General features: G+C 37.4%; 1 protein-coding gene across 1 annotated transcript; it reads right to left on the bottom strand.

Moving 5' to 3' along the window:
* Positions 1–386: 386 nt before the first annotated feature.
* HACD1 (3-hydroxyacyl-CoA dehydratase 1) lies at positions 387–22,202 on the bottom strand. Its single transcript, XM_079108191.1, has 7 exons — positions 21,805–22,202; positions 11,431–11,548; positions 11,239–11,257; positions 11,073–11,161; positions 7,943–8,064; positions 3,494–3,672; positions 387–2,193 (listed from the first exon to the last, which is right to left on the bottom strand). Exons 1-7 carry the CDS (start codon positions 22,059–22,061, stop codon positions 2,111–2,113), a joined length of 867 nt encoding a protein of 288 aa, XP_078964317.1. The 5' UTR covers positions 22,062–22,202; the 3' UTR covers positions 387–2,110.
* Between the last annotated feature and the right edge of the window lie 1,600 nt (positions 22,203–23,802).

The raw sequence follows: 23,802 nt of genomic DNA, 5'->3' as shown, positions 1-23,802 counted from the left end.
ACATTATATATATCCAACTGTAAGCTATGAAAAACTAAAAACAACCAGAATTTTAGTAAACACCACCTAATACAATTGAAAGTTGCTAGTATCAAAAATTTTTGACGTTTTCCAAATGCCAAAGTCTACAGAGGACTGAATTCAAATTCTATTTGATTCAAGCCCTGACTTGCTGATTACAAGTTGTGAAGACTAGGAGAAATTCAAAAGGATATGTCATCATAGGAAACAATGCAAAAGAATTTCAAATACTCTTTCTTTTTAAATTCCAACTACCATTTAGCATTTTATTTTCTACACAAACGACAGTTTAGAATTGACTATAGAAGATAACAAATTAAATCTAAAGTTCAGACATATTTTGAGCGTATTAACATAGGTCATCAAATAGCTTAATGTATTTTCACTTTTATTAGTTAATCACAATTCCTACTTCAAGATATTCCACAACTTAAGGGGGGAAGTATTATAATTGTTTGGGGAGTTACAGCTGTATCAGTATCAATTTTAGGAGACTGATTAAAAATAAGTTTTCACAAGACAGGCATTTCATAAAATGAACATGTGAATTTCTTAAGCTATATTACCAAATGGGAGAAACTGAAAAATTCTTTCATACAAAAATTGAAGATGAAAGCTGTCTAAGCAGTGTAAGACCAGAATGAACAGCATCACGTTGAGACTTAGTAAACTAATACTTACTGCTCATCACATTCAGCTGCAGAGAAAACATTAAAATGTAATGTAACAAAAGAAATAGCACCTTTTAAAAAATCAAGTGATTTAAAATAAGTTTGCAAAAACTGTTCTGACCTCCAAATTCTACATGAAAAAAACTGTTAAGGAGACAGTAACACACAACTGATCAATTTTGAGAAGTGTAATGTTACACATGGATTGTAAATGTAAACAATACAGAACATTTAAAGCTAAAATTAAGCCTATATGTCCACAAAATGCAAAAAGTTCCTTTTCTTTTAAAGACATTTATTTCCTCTAAACTTGGTTCAGTAAATCAGCATACTATAATATGAGGAAAAACTTTCAAAGGACCTACTTAAGAAGTGAAACAGAAGTATGCTCAATGTATCTGTTCCTTAAACATGAAGACAACAGCTTTATTACATGACTTCATACTCTTCAGTGGAATTCAGAATAAAGTCTGTTTCAGATCATACCAGGTAACTGAATTATGTAAGTACCATCAGGGATCATCATAACATGATTTTTATAAGATAATTCCACACTATAGTACAGCCTTTCTCAATCAGAGATCTGAGTACAACATCATGACCAGACATCGAAATTTTTTTCTACCATGGAGACAAAGTATATACGTTTTTATATAACCTCTTCAAATCCTTCTAGTTGAACCACTCTGAGAGGTTTATTCAAATAAAAATAAATTTGCTTAATAAACAATTTCAATGGCCTAGAAATATTTTCAAAGCGTATTTCCCAGGGCTAGGGATGTAGCCCTGTGGTAGAGCACTTGCTACGCATGTCTGAGGACCCAAAATCACAGAAAAAGAATTTTTCAAACTGTGATATCTACATGAATAGTTCTGATTTTCACAATGTTACTTCAAAATGCTTACCATAGTAAATGATGTTCCCACTTGTAAATATTGTTATTAATCACAAATCCTGCCTCATAACTTGAAAAAATAGATTGTGGGTTCCGATACATTCTTAATAAGTTATTATAATTTTGTACCTACTTTCATTTATAAATACTGCACAAATGTCACTGGCAGGTATCTTAATGTTATATTATTAAACTAATTTGTAGATATTGATTTTAAAAGCCTTGAGCATAAGTTGCAAAAAAAATTAGTAAAATAAAAAGCCCCCCCCCAGGTAATAAACCCAATTATTTTCTAAATGATCGACAACTACCCAGGAGCTCATAATAACTGCACAGTTCTTCTAAAAAATAGACTTGACACAATATGAAGACAAATATTGGCAAATACCATTAGTCTCAGATTATATTTTAAGAAACAATACATTCCATGATATTTCATGAAGTTGTTTATTCTTGTTATTAAAACTTGGATTCAAGTAATCCTGGTTATTCTGGAAAAAGCACCTTGTTTGTAGGGATCATTTAATCATCCTTTTCTACAATCACCTCTCCATGAAGCACCTTTCTTCTTTGACGTAACATATGAAAATAGAGTTGTGGAAACACTTAATTGAAAAAAGAAAACAAAGAAAGATAAGCTATTGCTTTAAATTGTTTATACCTGAAACTTGTTAAATGTGGCAAATTTTGGAGTAAGCATATTGCATATTATTGGTAACCCTCTACTATTTATGAAGTTCTGGGAAAAAGTACTAACAGAAGCCCACACACTACAGGTCTAAACATTTCAATGCAATAAACTGTTAAGAATGTTTTTGTTTTGTTTTTAACAAACTTAGACAACTTGAGAAATACACCTTCATAACAACCAGGACAGGCCAAGTCTGCATTTAGAATTCAGTCCCACTTTGAAATGCTATGCAAACTCTGCTGTTGCTCAAGCCATGTTACCATTAACTGGATACTGGGGTGTGACAGATAGCACAGGAACACCCTCCTTAGCTCCCCTGAACCAGCTTGGGTGGAAAAATCTGATACACAATCAGGCTGAAATGCTAGAAGACAACACTTTCTGACCATTAAGTACTTTTTGATTTTGGAAAAACTTCAAAAGTAGAGATCTCAAGGAGCTGTCCAAGTTTTATACACACCCCGTTAGGTGAAATATTTTACATCACATCAGTGTAGATGTTCTATAAACTTTCCTTATTTTCTTTTTCCCCACATTTACATCAGTCTATCATTTCAATGAGAAAAGGCACATAACAACCTTGCTTTTTCTCTTATATTTCCTGGTAGTGACTATGAAAATTTGATCTAAAAATAGATCTTATGTATAATTAACACATTTAAAGTACTTTAAGTAAGGTGTGTAAAGTTTCATCAATTTATTTCAACTATTAAAAGATGATGAGAGGTTAGTGAAGATGCTGAATTATTGAAAACATTTTCTAAAAAAAAGTTTTACTGATTTCTAGTACACATAGAAACATAAATAAAACTAAAAAATACTTAGATGATTTTTCCAAGAATGCTTAATGAATAGATATGAATGATCTTAAATTTTCTTGAACAGAATGCTTACATTCAAATACATTATTCCAAATGTTTACAAACAGCAAACTTTTCAAATGATTTTTCTTTTTCTTTTAAAAAAATTTTGTTGTACTAAGTACATGTATTTTTAACTGATTCTGAAAAAGTAATTATTGTGTATAATTTACTTACCATTTTTCTCTTAGCCAGTAAAAAGTCATTCTCCCTCCAATTATTCTAAATTATAAACAAGTATGGTACTGAACAGAAGTTTTAATGTATTTTGGGGATTCATTAGGTTATTACAACACCTTTCTAAAATTCTGCATAGCACATGTTAAATCCAAGTACTAATAAATACATACTTACATGGTATATATGAGGCCATGGTTATAAGAAGAAAATAATAGTAGTCAAAAGAGACATTGTATTTGTTAGGAAGTCTTATTGAAAACATTCCCGTTTTCTTCACATATGGCAAGGCAGCGTATATTGTAAGAAGTTCACCAGCAACTCCAACAGGGTATAAGATGATAAAAAAATTGTATCTGGAGAAAGAAAAAAACCTCAGAGAATTATTTTCCTGGAATAATTACTGGATTTTACAATACGATTCTTTCGAAACTAATACATTTAAACATAGAAATTCTCCTGCAATAACCTCATGTAAGTAGGTTCATTTTTCTGCTTTAATCATTTGCTCATTAACTAGCATTCTTTTTTCTAACAGCAATTTTCATTCTAAAAGCCTAGATCTTCTTAGTAAAATAAGAAGTTAACTGATTTCACTATACTAAAATACATTAATATATTTAAAGTTTTGTTTGTTTTGAGATGGGGTCTTCCTATGCCCTAGTTGGTCTCAAACTCCTGGGCCTAACTGACCCAGCTGGCCTCTGCCCCCTCCCCCCAGTAGTTGGGACTACAAATGTGCCCCACCCCCACCCCCATGCCTGAATATGCATTTTTTAATGCAGTCTTTTATTTATTGTACAGGTATCTTCTTTTGTGCGTGGGATCATAACAGACTGCTTTTGTGCCCCCTGTAGCTAGTTATTTATTGATCAAATGTTGTATGCTTAAAAACACCAGTTTTGATCCTAGTATATCTAAACTTTAAAATGTCCATAGCAGTTATCCTTAAAAGATATTTAGAAAACTAATTACTATTATAGAACTAATAATTCTACATAAAACATCAGTAACTACTAAGGAGTATATGGTCTCGGACTGCTGTCAGAATAAAAGAAGACAAATTACTATGTATTCAAAGGAAAACACAGTTTGCTTAAAAATAGAGCTGGAAAACTCTATTCAAACTCCAAAATCACCACTTGTTCATTTGGCCCATGGCAAGGTCTCTAACCTGGAGTGGGCCAGGCCTTGTTTATGCCTTGGGTGAGGGAACACCCCTGTTTTCTACTGGTCTCCCACAGGAAGAGCCTAGGGGATCCAAGACAATGAATGACATTTCCACATTAAAGAAAATCACTTTTCTCCAAGTCATTCATTATACAACAGTTACCATAGAAAATTAAGGTCAAAATGTTGATGGAAAAACAAATCAAGTTAATTTGCGTCTTATTTAATCACTTTGTTGGCATTTAGAAATGTCTGTAGAAGTCAAATTTGATGGTTGAAACAGCTTGGAGACAACTTAAAAATCACCTGATTCCCAGGGACCACAAATATATGAGGATAAGAGATGGGAGAGAAGGGCAGAATTATTGATCAAAATGGATTAATGGCGAAAGAAAGAAAACTCCCTTTACCCATTTATCCTCTCGTTGGTTTTAACCATGCTTTCTTACCAGTCTTGTGTCGGTATCTATGTATCATTTAAATCAGTCTTTTCCTATCTCAACTTCTAAAATCACATAACTGAAAATGTTACATTCTTTACACACACACACACACACACACACACACACACACACACACACAAACCCAAACTGATGGTTTTTTATTTTATGTGGCTCTCAAATGACTTTTTGGGTAGCACTGTTCTTTAATAGAAAAAAAAAAATTATTACTCCTAGGTAAATTAGTTTAAAGCCTTAAAGACAGTGAAAATGTCTAATACAACTTTTCTGACTCTACTTGTACTTTAAAAAGATTACATGTCACTAATTTCTGAGGGTAGAGTTATGGGAGATTTAACTATCCATAGACCACATTTAGAAAGATATAACGATTCCTTGAAGATTCCCAATTGTCACCTCAAATATTTTAGAGGGAATGCACTTTTGAAATTAAAATGGAAGAGAATATGAAAACATAACCCCACTATTCAATTATCTAGTCTGTGACGTTTTCCAAGAACACTTTCGACACATAAGCAGGATCAAAGTACATTTAAATCATGTCTGTAGGCTAAATAGGAAGCAATTTTTAAAGTCAAGTTTTATTTGAGAGCAATAGCTTCCACATTTGAACTTAAAAACTATTATTATTTTAGATATTTAAAGAGGTTGAAATATATTTAGACAGTAGAGATTTTTAAGATGTTTTTGGACATGAAACAATTATTCATTATTGTGATTAAAGACAAGAATTATGCTAACGCATGCATTTCAAAGTTGGAAGATTTTACATTAAATCTTGTTTAACATCAGGGCAATTGACAAATGTTTTCTAAGCAGAAAACTTAGGCACACAATGGCAGAGTTTTGTGCTTTTCTAGAAATTCAAGACATGCAAATGCATTGCAAAAGGCGAGAGACAAAACATTAAAAACTAACATGCATGGCCTAAGGAAAATGTGCAAGGTTCCCCCGTTACCTTCTTCAAACACATTTTATAAATATAGCCAAAGAAAAGAGACTATGTCATGAGTTAATGTCTTTAAAGGCACCAGAGGTCATGCAAAACAGTACTGATATGCATTCTAAAATTAAGTCCAACTACATTCAAAACTATCAACCTTTTAAAAGGCTCAATCATTAAAAGTCAATATATTTTTATGTACAATACTGATAAAATCAACCAGATATATGTAACTGGTAGAGCAACCTTCTTGTGACAGGCAATATATTTAAGCTCAAAATATAATCTTATAGAATGTTATTATAAAGTGGTAAGCCACGAATGTCTAAGAAAGAAATATTTTTAAAAGTCTGAAAGACTATATAACAGAACATCATCCTTGATCATATCAGTGGTCATCCTTGTGTAGATGGATTATAAGTAATTTTAAAGTTATTTCCTTTTTTAAATTTATTTACATATTCTAACTTTATATTTGAACATGTATAATACATGAGCTATAAAAAAAGTAATCACTTAAAAAGTGTTAGGTTCTTATGGGGATCTAAAACCAGTGTGAAACCAACCAAAACCAAAGTTTTTAAAAAATAACAGAAATATAGCACTGGATATAGGATGCTGGAGCATTATTTACACTATCAGAAGACTGAAAATCTAAATTCCAACCATAGAGAACTGGCTCAATTAAAATTAGAATTGGTTTATTAAACTACTATGAGTTAAAGAGACAGATCAAACTTTACCTGTATAGATTAAAAAGAGAGAGAGAGTGCTACAAGATATAAGTATAGTATCACTCTACTTAGGTTTTGAAAACTCACACCTGTGTTTTTACATTTTTGTCATAAGGAAGTCTGGATGAGTAACTCTGCTTTTCCCTTCCAAGGGTAGGGTGTGGGCTGAGCAGGGGAAACAGGAGCTTTTCATGTTTATACTTCTGAGCTTTTTACAATGAAAACATGACTCCTATAGTTCAACGAATTAATTTAAGAATGAAAATATTTTTACCCCTGCAACACTGCAGAGATGGACATACATCTTGCACTTGCCACCTCCTGACTCATCACATACCTGTAAGTTTTTTTAACTTTCTGTCTTTGTGAGAAGATATCTCCACTTGTGCTTGGTTCATAGCTGCACGTCAGGTGTGCAGCCAGCATACACCACCTGTTACATGTTATTGCTACTATAAACACAACAAAGAGAATGGAATGAACAAATCTATGCTGGTTTGTGGTTTGTTCTCCAAAAAGCAGCTTTGCTTTTAAATCACTTTGTAAAATATTAGTTGCCCAAAGAATTCAAAAAGAACAGAAGCTGGGTGTGGTGATGCATGCCTGTAATCCCAGTTACTTGGGAGGTTGAGGCAGGAGAATCACGAATTTCAGGCCAGCCTTAGCAACTTAGTGAGACCTTGACTCAAAATATAAAGAGGGATGGGGATGTGGCTCAGTGGTAAGAGCAACCCTAGGTTCAATCCCCAAGTACCAAGAAAAACAAAAACAAAAACAAAAACACATCTTGCTTTTGTTTTTAAAACTCTTAGTTTAGGATAGATATATTTGGAACCCCTGAAATATAACTTTTGTTCACATTCCAAATAATACAATTTCAAGTAAATGTCAGTCTCCACTATTTAGAACAAAAGAAAAAACAGGTATTATTATATAAGAAATTAAAAATTATAGATATTAATATTAAATTGAATATTAAAATGATTTAAATCCATCAGATAAAATATCACATTTTTAGCGTGGCTTTCATGTAATTCCAAAAATACCTATTATACTTGCAAAGAAAAATAAATGACCAGTTCTGAGATTACTTAGGGATATATCTTGTTTCAATGTCACACAAAATGTATATTAACTTGATTCACCTCTGATCATTAAATTAAGCTCCTAAAATACAAGTTATAACACTGCCAATAACCAAATAACAGCATTCTAGCATCATGAGCCACAACACAAATTTTAATTCTCGGGTGTTAGCTCAGCACACAAAATAAGCATGCACAGGACGGTGAGAAACTAAACTGCAAGACATCGCCACCTGGCCCATTTAATGAAGTATGGCAAGTGGTCGAGAAGACTGAATGTGTAGAAGGAATAGCGAGTGATCTCAGTCACCGTCCATGAGACCAGAAAAAGCACCACACTCTCCTCATTCTGGATCTGCAGAAGCACAGAGAAATCCACAGTGTCGTTCAACATTGAACTTACTTGCCAAAGAGAGATGTCTCTTAATTACTTTAATTATTTATTGTTTTTTATTAAAAGGAACTGTGTGGGGTCGGCAAATGCAACACAGAAAACTTAAGGCAATTACCACTGTATAATCAGCAATCAACATGGAAGTTAAGGGTGTCTCACAGGAATGGTCACGATTTTTCTCCCTCACCCTTCACTCCACCATCACCCCCTTGAAAACAGAACAGGGACAATCTCAATCTCCAACTTTCTATTAGTCCTCCAATCCCAGAGATTCTACTATGATACTAACTCTGTAATCTGCCCCCTGCTCTTTGTCCTGATTACCACTATTTAAATTTAGTACCTCCTCCTTTCTTACCAGATTACTGTAACCACCTGCTAAACAGTTTATCCTCTATTTTCCTCATGGATGAAAGTTTTCTCTTAAAAACAAAGCAAAGCAAACTAACAGACCAAAAAAATCAGCTAAGTCTTAATGATTTAAAAGCTTCACTGCTTCCCCATTGCCAGGGTAAAGGGATAAATCCTACTACCTTGAGAATGATATCCAGGGTTCCTTACAATCTGAGCTCAGAAATCTCTCCAGCTTCATCTACAACTGTGCAACCCCCCCACCTACTTCTCATTAAACTTTGTGTTATTTCCAGAATATGCTCTGAATATTTGTGTCTTAACACGTTATTCCATCTGATTAGAATGTTATTCTTCGTCTCCCATAGAAAATCCTTTCTCATCTTTTTAAGATTCAGCTAAGAGATTACTTTCCTAAATCTCTCCTCTCACCTGAGCAGATACTTGCCCACCTTCCTCGTGCTCACAGAATTTTGTTTGCATTGATATATAACACGTGCCAATTTGTATTAATTTTTTTTTTTTTTTTTGGTTAATTCTTGTGTATCTGTCAGCACTCAACTTACAGAGTGAAGCCTTCCTTCACTCCCTAGAATGGATTTGGTCCCTAGGTGATTGCAATACAAACTGGGCTTTTGTTTCAAAGCATTTAACACCATTATAATTAAATAAGTATTTGTATAACCACTTACTTAGTTTCTCTCTTAATTATGGGTTCCCTGAGATGGGAACCGTATTTTTGTTGTGACAGTCATATTCCCACAGTTTCTGGCAGTGAACAGCTGCACGGTTAGTACCTGTCCCATGATTCAATGCTTATAGGACTGCCACCCCCAACTTCCCAACATCTAGTACACTGACAGCTTGGATTGCCTTATTTATTTTTGTTAATCCAGTAATTAGAACTCTGCTAGGTATACAGAATATATTCAATAAATGTTGAATTAATTAAGAAGTGGTTGATAGGTGCTAATGGAAAACTACTGTGGGACAAAAAGAGAGTGTAATATTAAGGCACAGATCCTCTGGATAAAAAGAAGAAGGATCCTTTTTTTCCTCTTAGGAACTTGCCACTCCATAGCATCACTGTAATTTCTTCTCATGTTGGCTTTCCTGTCTTTTGTCTTTCTTCTCCCTCATTTTTCAGATTCTTTGTGGCCTAGAATAATCGAGCTCTCTTTTGTTCTGTTAAAAGTTGTACTCCTGCTTTTATACTGGGAAGCAATCTGAACTCATAAAAAGACGGGCTGCCCTGTGGTGCTGCTCACTGCTTATGGGTCCTGCGGTCAGTGGTTAGGGACCGGGGGGATCCAGAAAGTTGAGCGAAAGACACTCGTCAAGAGGGTTAAAAGTGTAGAGTAATAAAAGGGCGTAAGGTCAGTGATCGGTCCCCACGCAGACAGGCGGCCAGTGAGGCTAAGAGGAAATGGAGAGGAGGTTAGGTGTCAGTCCCAAATCACAGAGGAGACAAGAAAGGCATCTGCGGAATGGAAAGGAGGCCAGAGATCTGTCCTCAAGTAGACAGTAGGTTCCCAGGGCTGTCAAGAAGGTCAGAGGGGTTGAGCAGGGAAATGTTCCCGTAGTAGGTTTAAAAGGCCCAATGTCTTGACAGAGTCAGCATGGCGTTTGTTTTGTCTAAAAGGTTTAAACCATTAATTAAATTCAGTAATTAAGTCTGTCTCTTTTCATGCCTCCATAAATAATATTTTCCCCTTTTTGACCCTTTTAAAAAATTATACTTTAATTGACATATATTTGTATATTAAATAGCATATATTTGGGCTGGGGCTATAGTTGTAGAGAGCTTGCCTAGCATGTGTGAAGCACCAGGTTCAATCCTCAGCACCACATAAAAACAAATAAATAAAAATACAAAATAAAAAGGTATGGTGTCCAACTACAACTATTTTTTAATTGCATATATTTACAGTGTACAACATGGTGTTTTGAAATATGTGTACATTATGGAATGGCTAAAGCAAGCTAATTAACAAGGGCACTGCTTCATATATTTGGCATTTATTTGTGGTGAGAACACTGAAAACCTACTGTTGTTAGAAATACCTTTCAATTAACTACCGTTCCCATCTTGTGCAACAGATCTCTTGAACTTATTCCTCCTGTTTAACTGAGATTTTGTATCCTTTGATTAAAAAAAAAAAAAAAACTCGATTTTAATTTAGTCTTTTCCATTTGTTCAGACCTACAAGAACTACATTTACTTTTTGTCAGTTGCAAGAATATTAATGCTAAATGAGGAAAAGTAAACTGTTCATACTGACAACTTCAATTATATAATCAAAAAGAATCACTTTAACAGAAAAGAAACTTCAGTAGAAAATTTTCAGTTAGGTATCTGACAGAAGATGAAGGTTAATTTAAAAAGCCACGAAACATCAGGGAAGAGTATATTATGGGTAAAAATGCCAATAATTTGGTTGTTTTTCAAAGTCAGTCTACCACAGCATGAAGTCAGTGTAGAATACTTAAATTTAAATCCAATTCTTTATTCCCTAAATATTCTACACTGTGAAATATAAAAGTGTTAATATTTTAGAAATCTATAAATGAAGAGCTTTGCTGCGGGCTCAAGTACACAGCACATTTATATTACTTACCGGTTTTATGCTGTGAGTAATAAGCCACACCATAAAGATTCTTGAACTCACTTGGACCCCAGTCACAAGCACAGAAGTAGGTACAATTCCTACAAGAGAAAAACAAGTCAACTATTGCCCTAAAGGTCATTCATAATGGAAAGATAAAATTAGAGAAAAAACTCACCAATTAAACAGTGGACTATCTGTAAGTAAATTAAAAAAATTCACAAGTCAATAATATAAAATAACTCCCTTTCAACACTGGTATTAAACCAATCTGTAGGTGGTAAGTAGCAAAATAAGAGTGACACTGATCAACAAAAATATTTTCAAATAAACACTGGAACATAGAAAAATAGCATGATAAAAAACTTACCTCAAGCAAGGCAAATGTCTGGAAAAATTTAAGTGTCTTCTGAATACTTTTATATAAACCTCTGTGTGTTCCTTTTTCCATATAAAAACGTACCATGGCAATAGCTAAAACCAACCACCTAGAAAAAAATAAAAGTATTTTATAAAGTTCTATCAAAATTAATACCACTGCATGTTCAGGGCAGCATTATCCACAACAGTTACAAGGTAGAAGCAACCCAAGTGTCTGTCAATGACTGAATGGATAAGCCATGGTCTGTCCACACAATGGAATATTATTCAGCCTTAAAAATACCATGATGTGAAAATACCATGAAGAAACCATGTTAAATGAAACATGCTGGGGAGACAGACGACGATAATGGCTGCATGACTATGTGAATGTACTTAACGCCACTGAGCTGCACATTTTAAAAAGGTAAGATGATAAATGTTATGCATATTTTACCACAATTAAAAAACATACCACTAAAACTTCCTACAAAGAAACACCACAATTTATATAGTTCTATGTATGCTTTATTATGCTCTCAGTTCATTATTTTTAAAAACCCACAGTTGAAAAACACAAATGGTTTTGTTATATATTTTTTATTTGTTCTAATTAATCATACATGATGGTACAATGCACTTTGACACATACATAAATGGAGTATAACTTCTCATTCTTGTGGGTGTACATGATGAGTACCGGTCATATACTCACATATGCACATAGGGTAATAATTTCCGATTCATTCTACAATCTTCCTACTCCCATACTCCCTCCTTTCCCTTCACTCCCCTCTGCCTAATCCAAAGTAACTAACTCTATTCTTCCCTAGCCCCCACCACCTTATCATGAATTAGCATCCTCATATCAGAGAAAACATTCTGCATTTGTGTTTGGGGGATTGGCTTATTTCACCTAGCATGATATTCTCCAGCTTCATCCACCCTTTACCTGCAAATGCCATAATTTCATTCTTCTTTAAGGTTGAGTAATATTCCATTGTGTATACATACCATATTTTCTTTATCCATTCATCTGTTGAAGGACACCTAGGATGGTTCCATAGTTCAGCTGTTGTGAGTTGAGCTGTTATAAACATTGATGTGGCTGTGTCACTATAGTAAGCTGATTTTAAGTACTGTGGGTATAAACCAAGGAGTAGGATAGCTGGATCAAATGGTAGCTACATTCCAAGTTTTCTGAGGAATCCATACTGCTTTCCATAATGGTTGCACCAATTTGCAGTCCCACCAGCAATGTATGAGTGTACCTTTTTCCCCACATCCTTACAAACATTTATTGTTGCTTGTATTCCTGATAATTACCATTCTGACTGGAGAGAGATGAAATCTTAGAGTAGTTTTGATTTGCATTTCTCTAATTGCTAGAGATGATGAACATTTTTTCATGTATTTGTTGATCAATAGTATTTCTTCTTCAATCAATACCAAAAGTTGTAGAAGGTATTGTTATATTGATTTCACAAGGGAAGGAAAAGAACACATGAGATCAACCAGAGAAAACACTGTCCAGTGTATTTCTGGATTCAGCAAATAAACTGACAGACTAAAGAAGATAGTTCTATGTACCAAAAATGAGACTATCATACAGCATTTAATAATTATGTAAGGGTATCATCAGATAAAAATCTGTCAAAAGTTGCATGTGTGTATAAATATAGATTTCATACAACAATAAACTATAAAGGTACAAGTACAAATCTTTAATAAGAATCATCAATTACTATTTACATAATTTTCACTGAATAAAAACAGCTGCTATGACACAGAAAGAATATAGACAGAACATCAGACATGGGTCTGCTTTCAAATAGTTTAATTTTAAGGGCTGGGGATATAGCTCAGTTGGTAGAGTGCTTGCCTCGCAAGCATAAGACCCTGGGTTCAAATCCCCAGCACCGCAAAAAGGTTTAATTTAAAAAACCCAAAGGATACATTAACTTTTCAGCTTACCTTCGTATATTAAATATAGATTACATTCCAATAATTAACAGTACTTAAAATATAAGCCACACTGTGGCCACTAGCTTTCTTATACTGCTTCTCACTTTTCCTTGAGTAATCAATGAGAAGTAACTTTTTTCTGAGTTTCCCGTGCAAACACTAAAGCATGCTGAAGGTGAAAAACGTTGCCTCATCTGTCCTGTTTTAAAAGTTTGAATAATACACTCATGAAAATGAGTAGCTAGCCCAGTCTTGTAGATCAGCAGCCCCTGAAGTGTCTCACTGAACAGATTTATGAATTCTGAAATTATACCGTTTTAACTTTTTAACTAAACAACCCTCATTCCATGGACAAAAAGCTTAAAATTTTCCTGCAGAGAAACTACTGGCTGCATGTGGTGAAAACATGACTCACCAGAACTGTAAGAAAACTGTGGATGACATCTCCACTCCTAGAACTCCTCCTCAGCACGTACCCAAGTAAAAGCAATGACTTTTTTATCAGATACAACATAAAGTAAATGAAATGATCAGACTTCTGAAATGCAGAAATACTGGTAACAATGATAATAATAAATACATCTTAGATTGCTTCCTATGTTCTAGGCACAGTTACACGTTTACATTTAATTCTACATAACCCTATGAGGTATGATTTTACTGCTAAGGAACCCACCACAGAACTCAGAGGCTCTGCTTCTGAATGCTATGTTGCATTGATCTGACTTTAAGTATGTACTATACCCTGAGGTAGGAGCTGATCACAGTAATTCATATTTAAACTAATAATACATTATGAAAGTTCTATGGAAGGTCTATGCTCAAATATTTTAACTCATACTGCTCTGCTTTCAAAAAAGTTTGACGGATGCTCTTTCAGATGAGACAATCATTATCCAGAGACATTTAAGTTACTGACCCTAAGCCTTACAGTAAGCTAACAGACAAGACTGCACTAGAACCTCGGAGGTCTCCAAACCCCCAGTCCTGTTCTCTTTCCACTATACCACAGCTTCACTGGATTCCACTCATGGTTTCTCCTCATGAGAGCATCAACGCCAAATTCAGTGGTGAGCTAATAATCTGAATGTTTCAGGTAACTTTAAGGCTTACAATGTTAGGATTTCATTATCCTCAATCCCAAATCCCTGTGCTCCTGATGAGAAAACATAAAGCTCAATGAGCTCTATAAACTTAAAACATTTTCCATACACTTTTCTTTGTTTAGGCAAACTCAAGTTAGAAGTCTATAAAATATAAATCTGAGATGTAATTATTAACCTACCAAAGAATTCATTCGAAGAATTAATTTAAATAGCAAGTTTTCCAAATTTCTTTAATGGCATTGTGCAAAAAACTCATGCATTCTAGTGAGAAGTTTTAGTGTTGTTCCATAGGTGGCAGTATTGTACCAGCAAGCATAGTCCTGGATACCAATCTACACTGTTCAAAATAAGTGAACATACTCTGGAGTTCAAAAGAGTCACTGAACCATCTATTCTAACTGCTTATCTCTTTTTTCAGTAAATAAGGCCAGGATCTACTCTAAACTAATAGAAGTAACTTCCTAAATGCCCCCACATAAAAATGACAAAAGTTTTTCTAAGAATCCTACATTTAACTAACTTTGGATGGCCTTCATCCATTAGTTCAGTCATTTAATAAAACAAAAAAAATCCAAAAGTAACTAGAATTTCGGCCCCTTGAAATTATTTTCTGTGATGTTCTGTTTTGTTTTTAAATATGTCACAGCTATTGATTACATGAACCCAAATATAGGCAATCAATCAGTCCTTGATAAAATAGAATCCCTTGGGCAAAAAAAAAAAAAAAAAAAAAAAATTAGTTCAACATAAAGATTTCTTGCTTGCTAAATTCATTCATTTATTCATTCGTCCTTCAGATTCAACATTTATTGCTAAGCTGGCACTGAGCTAGATGCTAGGGAAGTGGAGATAAACAGAATAGTTTTTGCTTGGGGGAACTCTTAAATTAGTAGGTGAAGATAAGAGAACAGTGCTATAACAAGACAAATTTGACACAACTTCCACAACAGAGAGGCCTCCTTCTCAAGCCACTATGGCTACAATGGCCCTGAGGGACCTGATTGAAGTGGCACCTCTTTTTTCCAGCTGTCTTCCAGTGCTTCTTTTTCCTCTGAGATTTCTTAGAGACTGACCACATGCTCCCTGAAAAACTTAGTTACCTATACATATAACTTCTTAAAAAAAATTTAACACTTCTGTAAGCAATTCCAAACATATACAAAGGTACAGAATATAAAACAAACCCGTCCATGTGCTCCTGACCTACGTTCAATAATTAATATCTTGTGGACAATCCTGTTTCATTCAAATCTCTACTTCTTTCTCTTCTCTGATTATTTTGAATCAGATACCCAACATCCAATGATTTATGTTTCATTTTATATCTCTAAAATAATTCTTCTTCTTCTTCTTTTTTTTTTTTTTGGTGCCAGGGATTGAACCCCAGGATGCTTAACCACTAAGCCACATCCCCAGTCCTTTTTATATTTTATTGAGATAGGGTCTTGTTAAGTTACTTAGGGCCTTGATAAATTGCTGAGGCTGGCTCTGAACTTATAATCCTCCTGCCTGAGCCTCTTGAGCTGCTGGGATTATAGACATGCACCGCTACACATGCCGGACACTAATGTGATTATTTTAATAAACAAAACGATAATATCACAATATCCTATGTAAAAAAAAAAAATCAATGTCATAAAATGTTGAGTCAAGGTATAATTTCCTCAATTGTCTCAAAATCTTTTAAAATCATGACTGAAATAGGATTCACATATTGTAATTACTTGGTAAGTCTCTCATGACTCTTTCCATAAGTTTTTCCCCACCATCTTGCTTTCCCTATGTCTTTTGCAGTTTTATCTGTTGAACACTGGGTGTTTGTTCCTGAAGAGTTACCCTCAGTCTGGATTTTGCTAACTGGATACCCATGTGTCAGTTATTACATTCTGTCTCTGTATTTCCTGTAAATTGGTAGGGAGTCGGTCTTGATCGGATTCACGTTTCATCCTCTGGCAATACTTTCACAGGTTGCTTTGGTACTTCTTTAAGGAGTGCATAATTTCTCACCATTCCTCTTTTTTGTGATGCTAGCAGTTACTGATGTTCATTACCTAGATCCATCATTTCAACAGTTTTTGAAAAATTATATTCTAATTTATAATATCCTCTTTATCTCCTTTAAAGCAACCATGTGAAGGGACTGTATGAGAAATGGTCTTCAACTTTCACACATCTTTACTTTCATCTTTATTAACACCTCTCAACTGCCTTTGGGTACATTAAATCTGTACTTTCTTTTGAAGCCAACATATGACAGTTTCAACTGAGAACACACAGACACCGATGCCAATAAAGAGTTGAGCCGAAAGGTTCAGGCAAGATAAAAACCTAATAAGCTGGACTCAATTATGATTAAGACCCCTTGCTCTTTGAGAGGCACTGCTAAGTAAATGAAAGTCAAGTCACAACTGGGAGAAAATATCTGCAAATCATCTATCTGGCAAGGACCTGTATCTAGACTATATGAAGAACTCTCAAAAGTCAGCATTAGGAAACCAAATAATGCATTAAAGAAAAAAATAGGCAAACTATTTGAACAGATTTATACCCAAGAAGACATACAAATAGCAAATAAGCACATGAAAAGATATGAAGTATCATTAGTCACTAAGAAAATGAAAACTAAAACCACAATGAGATAATATACTTACTGGACATCTAAAGTTACCATGACGGGCCATACCAAATGCTGGCAAGGATGTGAAGCAACTGCAGGTCTCATTCATTACCCAAAGGAAGGTAAAAATGGTACAACTGCCTGGGAAAAGAGCTCTGCAGTTTCTTAAGAAATTAAACACATGACTATTATATGACCAGTCACTCTGCTTGTAGGTATTTATCCAAGAAAATTAAAAGCATATGTCCATATAGAGACTTGTACATAAATATTCACAACTTTAATTGTAATCCCCTGAAAGTGGAAAGAACCCAAACATCCATTAACAGATAAATGGAGAAACAAACTGGGGTAGATCCACACAATCTATCCTCCCCAGCAATAAAAGATATCTAAAAGATATCAGTATTATGTAACATTTTTGGAAATAAACCTTGGGTTCATTTATTAAATCTCATTAGTATACTATGGAAATACCTTAAATAGTTCTGTTTTTGCAAAAAGTACAATTTTAAATTAAGCAAGGGGGATAGGAATTAATATTTGGTTGGGGGGGGGGAGTACCAGGGATTGAACTCAGGGGCACTCGACCACTGAGCCACATCCCCAGCCCTTTTTGTATTTTATTTGGGAATAGGGTCTCACTGAGTTGCTTAGCACCTCATTTTTGCTGAAGCTGGCTTTGAACTCACAATCCTCCTGCCTCAGCCTTCCTAGCCACAGGGATTACAGGCTTGCACCACCGGGCCTGGCTGAGAATTAATATTTTTAGACATTCACTGTCCATTAGGTGCCTTGCTAAGAACTTTACTACTATTCTCTTTATTCTTTGTAACAATCCAGCAAAGTAGTTGTTATCCAAGGTAACTAAGCAGTGAAAAAAAACCCTTTAATGGACACCTCCCTGTCCTGCTGACAGATTAAAACCCAAACACACCAGCAAAATATCTGAAGCCCTGAACAATGGCCCAAGCTACCTTTCCATCTGCACTTCCCATTCTCCATGTCAGTCCATTTGTTTTTGCCTCAATGGATGTCTAGCAACTTCACATCACTACCCTAATCCATGTTGTTTCCTCATTTGTGCCAATTAATTCCTGCTTCTCCCTCAAAGTTCAGTTTAAGGTCTGGGGTTGTGGCTCAGTGGCAGAACACTTGCCTCACAAGCATGAGGCACTCAGTTCAATCCTCAATGCCTGTGTAAATAAATAAAATAAAGGTATTGTGTCCATCTACAACTAAAAATATTAAAAAAAACAAAACCCAAAAAACCTCAGTTTAAATGCTATGATGTCCTTCGCAAAGTTCTCTCTGATTCTCGCTTCCTAGGTCTGTCCTCTGACACCTCACTTATCTCAGCCTGTCCTTTTATTGCAATCATTGTTTATATATAAATGCTCCAGGTTACACTTCAAGGACAGGACTTGAATATTTATCTATGTCCCCTATTTGACCTAAGCCAATGCATTTACACATATGGGCTCAAAAAAATGTTTATTGTTTTTTGTTTTTTTTTTTTAAGGAAAGGGTGAGACAAAGAATGAATATGAGAATTGCTCATCTGCCTGGCAAGAACCTATTATGAGCAAGCATCATAAAAATCCTTCCATCCTTCAGAGTGCTGATTCTACTCCTGGGAACTTATCCAAAGCATTCACCAGGAACAAATTTATCCAATGTAGGAAAGAGAAACAAATATAAGAAAAATGTCATTAGGGACATGATTTAATCTGTTACTGTACATTAATGCTACAGTATTACAACCATGAAAAAGGGTAATTATGAAAACTATAAAGAAATACCTTTTCAACTGTTAAGTGAAAACAAGAGAATACACAATAGAGCAGGTACTATAACAATGCCCTAAAATACATATACGTTAATTCATTTAATAAATATTTACTGAGTATTGCTTGGACTACACTCTAATGGGGTCAACAACAAGCAATGAAAAATCAGTAAAATATATGGCAGTTAAAGGGTCATGTATGGGGTAGAGAAAAATAAAGCAGGCAAGGAAGAGAAGGAGTACTATTAGTATGTAGGTTGCTATCTGAAGGAAGATGCCCAGGTAAAGCATCCTGTAGAATGGAGACTTGAACCTGGAGGTTAGACACTCATATGAAAGGTGATTAAAAAGAATGAAAGTTTATGCTAGGCATATAGAATTAGATAAGTTCTTTTTTACGTGTATGTAAATATTTGTTACATTTCTTAAATCCTATTTTCTTTTCAATGCTGTTACAAAAAAATGAATAAACACTCCCAAGTTCCACTGAAATAGAAGTATGTTAAATGAACAAAAAGAACCACCCTCCATTAATCCTCTACTACCTCATTAAATGGATTTCTTTTTGTCCCAATTTTGACACCGCCACTTCTCCAATCCGATTTACCACTAATCCCCAACATGATCCTCAGATTTAAGACAATATACCATGCTTGCACCTCATGCTTATTTCTAGAATTTATCTCACTTGAAATGTCTACCTTCTGTGTATGTATGCAACTCCTATTCTTCAAGTCTCAAAGCAAGCAGAAAGCCTCCACCAAGTGGATCCACCAAATAGATTATTCCACTTTGGTTACCCTGATCTTATGAAAATGACAAGCAACCTTCTTAAGCAGAGAACAGGCACGGTTAGAATAAGCACTGGTTTGCTGGGAAAGGATAGGAAGGACAGGAATGAAGTATAAGAATACAAAGAAAAAGGTTTTTAATTCTACCCCAGGTGAGGCAGGGGACTTAGAAAACTTCAAAATAGGCTGACTTGGTTAGAAGTCATGGGAAAAACAGGAGGGCACCATACAAAGAGAAGAAACTGGGCAAACATAGCAAGGACCAGCAAAAGCTTAGTGCTTTGAAGAATAGTGGCGATTTCAAATGTAAGAAGACTGCAAGGGAAACTGGGGAGTGTGTTGCACAAGGCTTGAGTGATAGTCTAAATCCCTTGATTAGAGTGAAGGTGATGTAAAGTCACCAAAGGCTGTCTGTTATTTATTTATATTTATTCTTATTTCTTCTTGCTGAAGGCTTTAAAATGGAAAGTATGAAATGGTAACCTGGATTTCAAAATGGAGAGTGGACTGTAAAGGGAAGGGACAGTGAATAAATTAACACATGGCAGGTATTCCAAAAATGCTCATTAAATGAATGAGATTATCCAAGAGCCAAGAGAAATCTTTCAGTCCCTGCGGCATCTAAAGGCAGCATCATATGGTAAGCACTAAACTGTTCTCCATTTGCTTTGCCTATATTAGTTTTGTCTCCTTTCAAGATTTTAAAACTGGGGCTGGGGCTCAACGGTAGGGTGCTTGCCTATAGCATGTAAGACACTGGGTTTGATCTGCAGCACCACATTAAAAAAATAAATAAATAAAATAAAAGTATTGTGTCCATCTACAACTAAAAAATATTTTTTTTAAAAGATTATAAAACTTATGAAAGCAGAAAGATGAAGCAGGCAACTCTAGGTGCTATTTGTGATCTTGATTAAGTGAATTAACCTGTTTCCTAACCTATAAGATGTAGAATCATGTGCCCTTGCAGGATGTAGAGAATTAAAAACAAGTTAATATATATATAAAACCAGTACAGTACCTGGCACATAGTAATTCCTCAATTAATATACTGTATACACTATTTTTGGTACTCAGTATAATAGGCTAAGCACATAATACCATACTCAAAGATTTATTAAATCTTTGTCCATCACATTTTTTCCCACAAACCCTGGAAAAAGTTTGAAATATTAAACTTTTCCTCACATTATATAGGCGAATAATACATCAGGAAAATAACTTTTCAAAAGACGATGCAATTTAGCAACTGAAAAGCATTTTCCCACAGGTTTGGAGAATAAGTTGACAGAGAAGTCACCATTACAGCTCTTTGAAAAAGGAACAGTTATCGTGTAAACCTCAGGTGTAAGTCATAATAAGACCCAGAAATAAAAAGTACAGGTATCAGTAATGGAGCATGGAGCCATAAAGATGCTGGACACAACTATCGTGCTCCGATAAAACAGGGTTTTTTTTTTAAATCGTTCCAAATAAGAGGCTCTCAGACATACTATGTTTTAAATTTCGTTAACTAAATGAACAGTGAAGGAAACTGCTCTCCAATCTGCAGCACCAGGAAAAGCACTCTGGGCTCCGGCGGCCCTCAAAGCGGGTTTGCAGCCCGTGCGGCCGCTCGCGGCTCGCGGGTAACAGGACCCAGGCGTTTCTTCAACAGCAGCCGAGGGCGGCGGCGGCGAGCGGGCCGCGGTCGCCTCCCCCGCGGGTCGGCCCCGCATTCCTGCCCCGGTCTATACTTAACCTCCGGCCCGCGCCCCGCGGCCGCCGCGCTACGCCGTGCACCGTATTAGGCAATGCCCGGCAGGCAGCGCCCCGGCTCCCCCGCCCGCCCCGCTCCATTCAACCCGGGCGGCGGCGGTGGAGGCGCCCGCGCCCCTCCCCCACGGCCACCGCCCGCGACCCCGGCGCCGCGCCCACCCCCGCGCCGCCGCCGCCAGCCCGCCGCCCGGCCCCGCGCGCGCCCCACGCGCCCAGCCGCTCGCTGCGGGCGCCGCGCCTTCCCGGTCCGCCAGCCCGCACCCCGCACCCTGCTCCCTGCTCCCTGCTCCCTGAATGTCGGGGGGCAGCAGAGCTGGGAGGGCCTGTGGGTGCTGAAGGACCTTCGGGGCACACGTACCCTGCGGTCATGGCGATGTTGTAGAAGGTGAGCCAGGCGGTGGCCAGGAAGCTGAGACGCCTTCTCCTGCCGGGGGCTTCCTTCTCCTCGCCGGCCTCCGAGGCACCGCCGTTGGTGCCGTCCTCTTCGCTGGACGCCATGGTGGCCGCGCTCCCGGGGGACGTGGAAGAGAGGGGCAGGGGAGTGGGAGGGGGCCCGGCAGAGCACGCCACTGAAGCGCTGCTGCCGGCTGCCGCCGCCTCGGTCAAGCGCCCCATGTGCCGCGCGCAGGGGGCTCGGCGCCGTCAGCCTGGCCGCCCGCGAGGGGGAGGAGAGGGCGCCCCCGGCCGCCGCCCGCCCCGCCCCTGCCCCCGCCTCTCGGGAGAGCGCCAGCCCGGGGGCCGGTCCGCGGGGCCTGGGCAGTGGGGGCTCTGCTCCGCGAGCCCCTGGTCACGATTCGCAGGCGGCGCTGTGGCTGCACTTCCTTGGAGAATATACCCGCTTGCTAGCTGGGGAAAGTTCTTCCTAGAGAGACTCCCCAGACGTCCTGCGCCCGGGTGATGTGCACCTTGCTGCAAACTTACTTGGGACCAACGGAATGCACAGGGACTGGACGCGGCCCTGCCGCGCTGGGCCTTCTGTAAAGCAGTTTCTAGTGTGGAGACAAATAGTGGGGTCTTCCCTCCAACGGCTCTTTCTTCCGGGCTGCTGGGAGAGAAGCACCCCCTCGTCCCGTTTCATTTTTACTGGCTAGACGGGCATGTAAAAGAAGGTGAATACAATGAGACTGTCCCACTTCTGTGGATTCTACCGGAGCAGCATGCTAGGGCATTGCTGTAGCTGTTCAGCGCAGAATGTTGGATGTCATAGGAAAGCTGGAGGAAAGAGGACATGAGAAAACACCAAAAAAAGCAAAGTTTGGAACCGGACGTGGTGGCACACGCCTGGAATCCCACCGACTCTGGAAGATGAGGCAGGAGGATCACAAGTTCTAGGCCAGCCACAGCAATTTAGCAAGACCCTATCATATAATAAACAATGAAAAGAATGGGTATGTAGCTCAGTGGTATGAGCACCCCTGGGGTCAATCCCTAGTGCGAAGTGGGGAGAGGGAAGGGAGAGTTCGAACAGATACAAGGTAACCGAGTCAGGAAACTAATCAGAACTCTTCCCAGCCAGCCAGGAAGGGTATCCCACTACTGGTATCCCACTATTCTCCTTCATTTTTCCCCCTTCTTCCTTTCAAGATCCGTGCTTTCTCCTGAACGTTCTCTCCTCTTTCCCCTTAAAGCATACACAGTTTAAGACGACAGGCTCTGGAGTCAGATTACTGAAATTCAAACCCTAAATTCCTGACTCCACCTGTCTTATTAGCAGTATGAATGTGGGCAACTTAACCTCTCTGTTCCTCAGTTTCCTCACTGAAAGTAATAATCATTTTAAAATCTCCCTCACAGAGTCGTTTATGAAAAACGCAGGCCCCGAAACAGTTTGTCACCCCAATTAACGTGTTTACCACCACTTGGAGATAACATCTCCCTTAGTCCAGCGACAGAAATTCTGCACAAACCAACAGAAGCTATCAGGAAAGTTTTCCTGGCTTGCTTCCAAGCCTAGACATGGATACCAGAGAAAAGACCACCGTACCACCCCTAGACGCCAGTTTGGGGGCTCCTCAGCACGGCCGGTTATTTCGGAGTGCACCCAAGGGGAGAAATTAGGACTCAGTCTGGTTTGGTCTGCACTGAGAGCGTCGCCCAGGGGGCACTACCTGCCTGTTCTGGGGAATTTAGAAAACGCCCAGGAAAAGGAAAGGAGGAAGAAGGCACAGGGTGAGTCCAAGGCATGCCTGGGAAAGAAATGGCTGAAAAATTATTCAAATTTAATGAATACCATGAATCCCTGTAGAAAGACTATTAAATTAGAAAGGAGGAAATACAACCATATATTTACAAATGATAACATTGAATAATTAGAAAATCCTAGGGGATCCTAAGGAATAAAGCCATCAGAACTAGG

The sequence above is a fragment of the Sciurus vulgaris genome, assembly GCF_902686455.1.
Source record: "Sciurus vulgaris genome assembly, chromosome: 12".
In the NCBI taxonomy this organism is placed as follows: Eukaryota; Metazoa; Chordata; class Mammalia; order Rodentia; family Sciuridae; genus Sciurus; species Sciurus vulgaris.
This window is presented reverse-complemented; position numbering and strand designations above follow the sequence as displayed.

Excerpts from the sequence above, each read along its gene's own strand:
- HACD1 (XM_079108191.1), bottom strand. The coding sequence starts at position 22,061 with ATGGGGCGCTTGACCGAGGCGGCGGCAGCCGGCAGCAGCGCTTCAGTG. Across the intron at positions 8,065-11,072 it reads TTACTCACAGCATAAAACCG|ATCCAGAATGAGGAGAGTGT; the intron begins GTAAGTAATATA and ends GTGCTTCTGCAG. Across the intron at positions 2,194-3,493 it reads CATGGCCTCATATATACCAT|TGTTTCCACAACTCTATTTT; the intron begins GTAAGTATGTAT and ends TTTTCAATTAAG.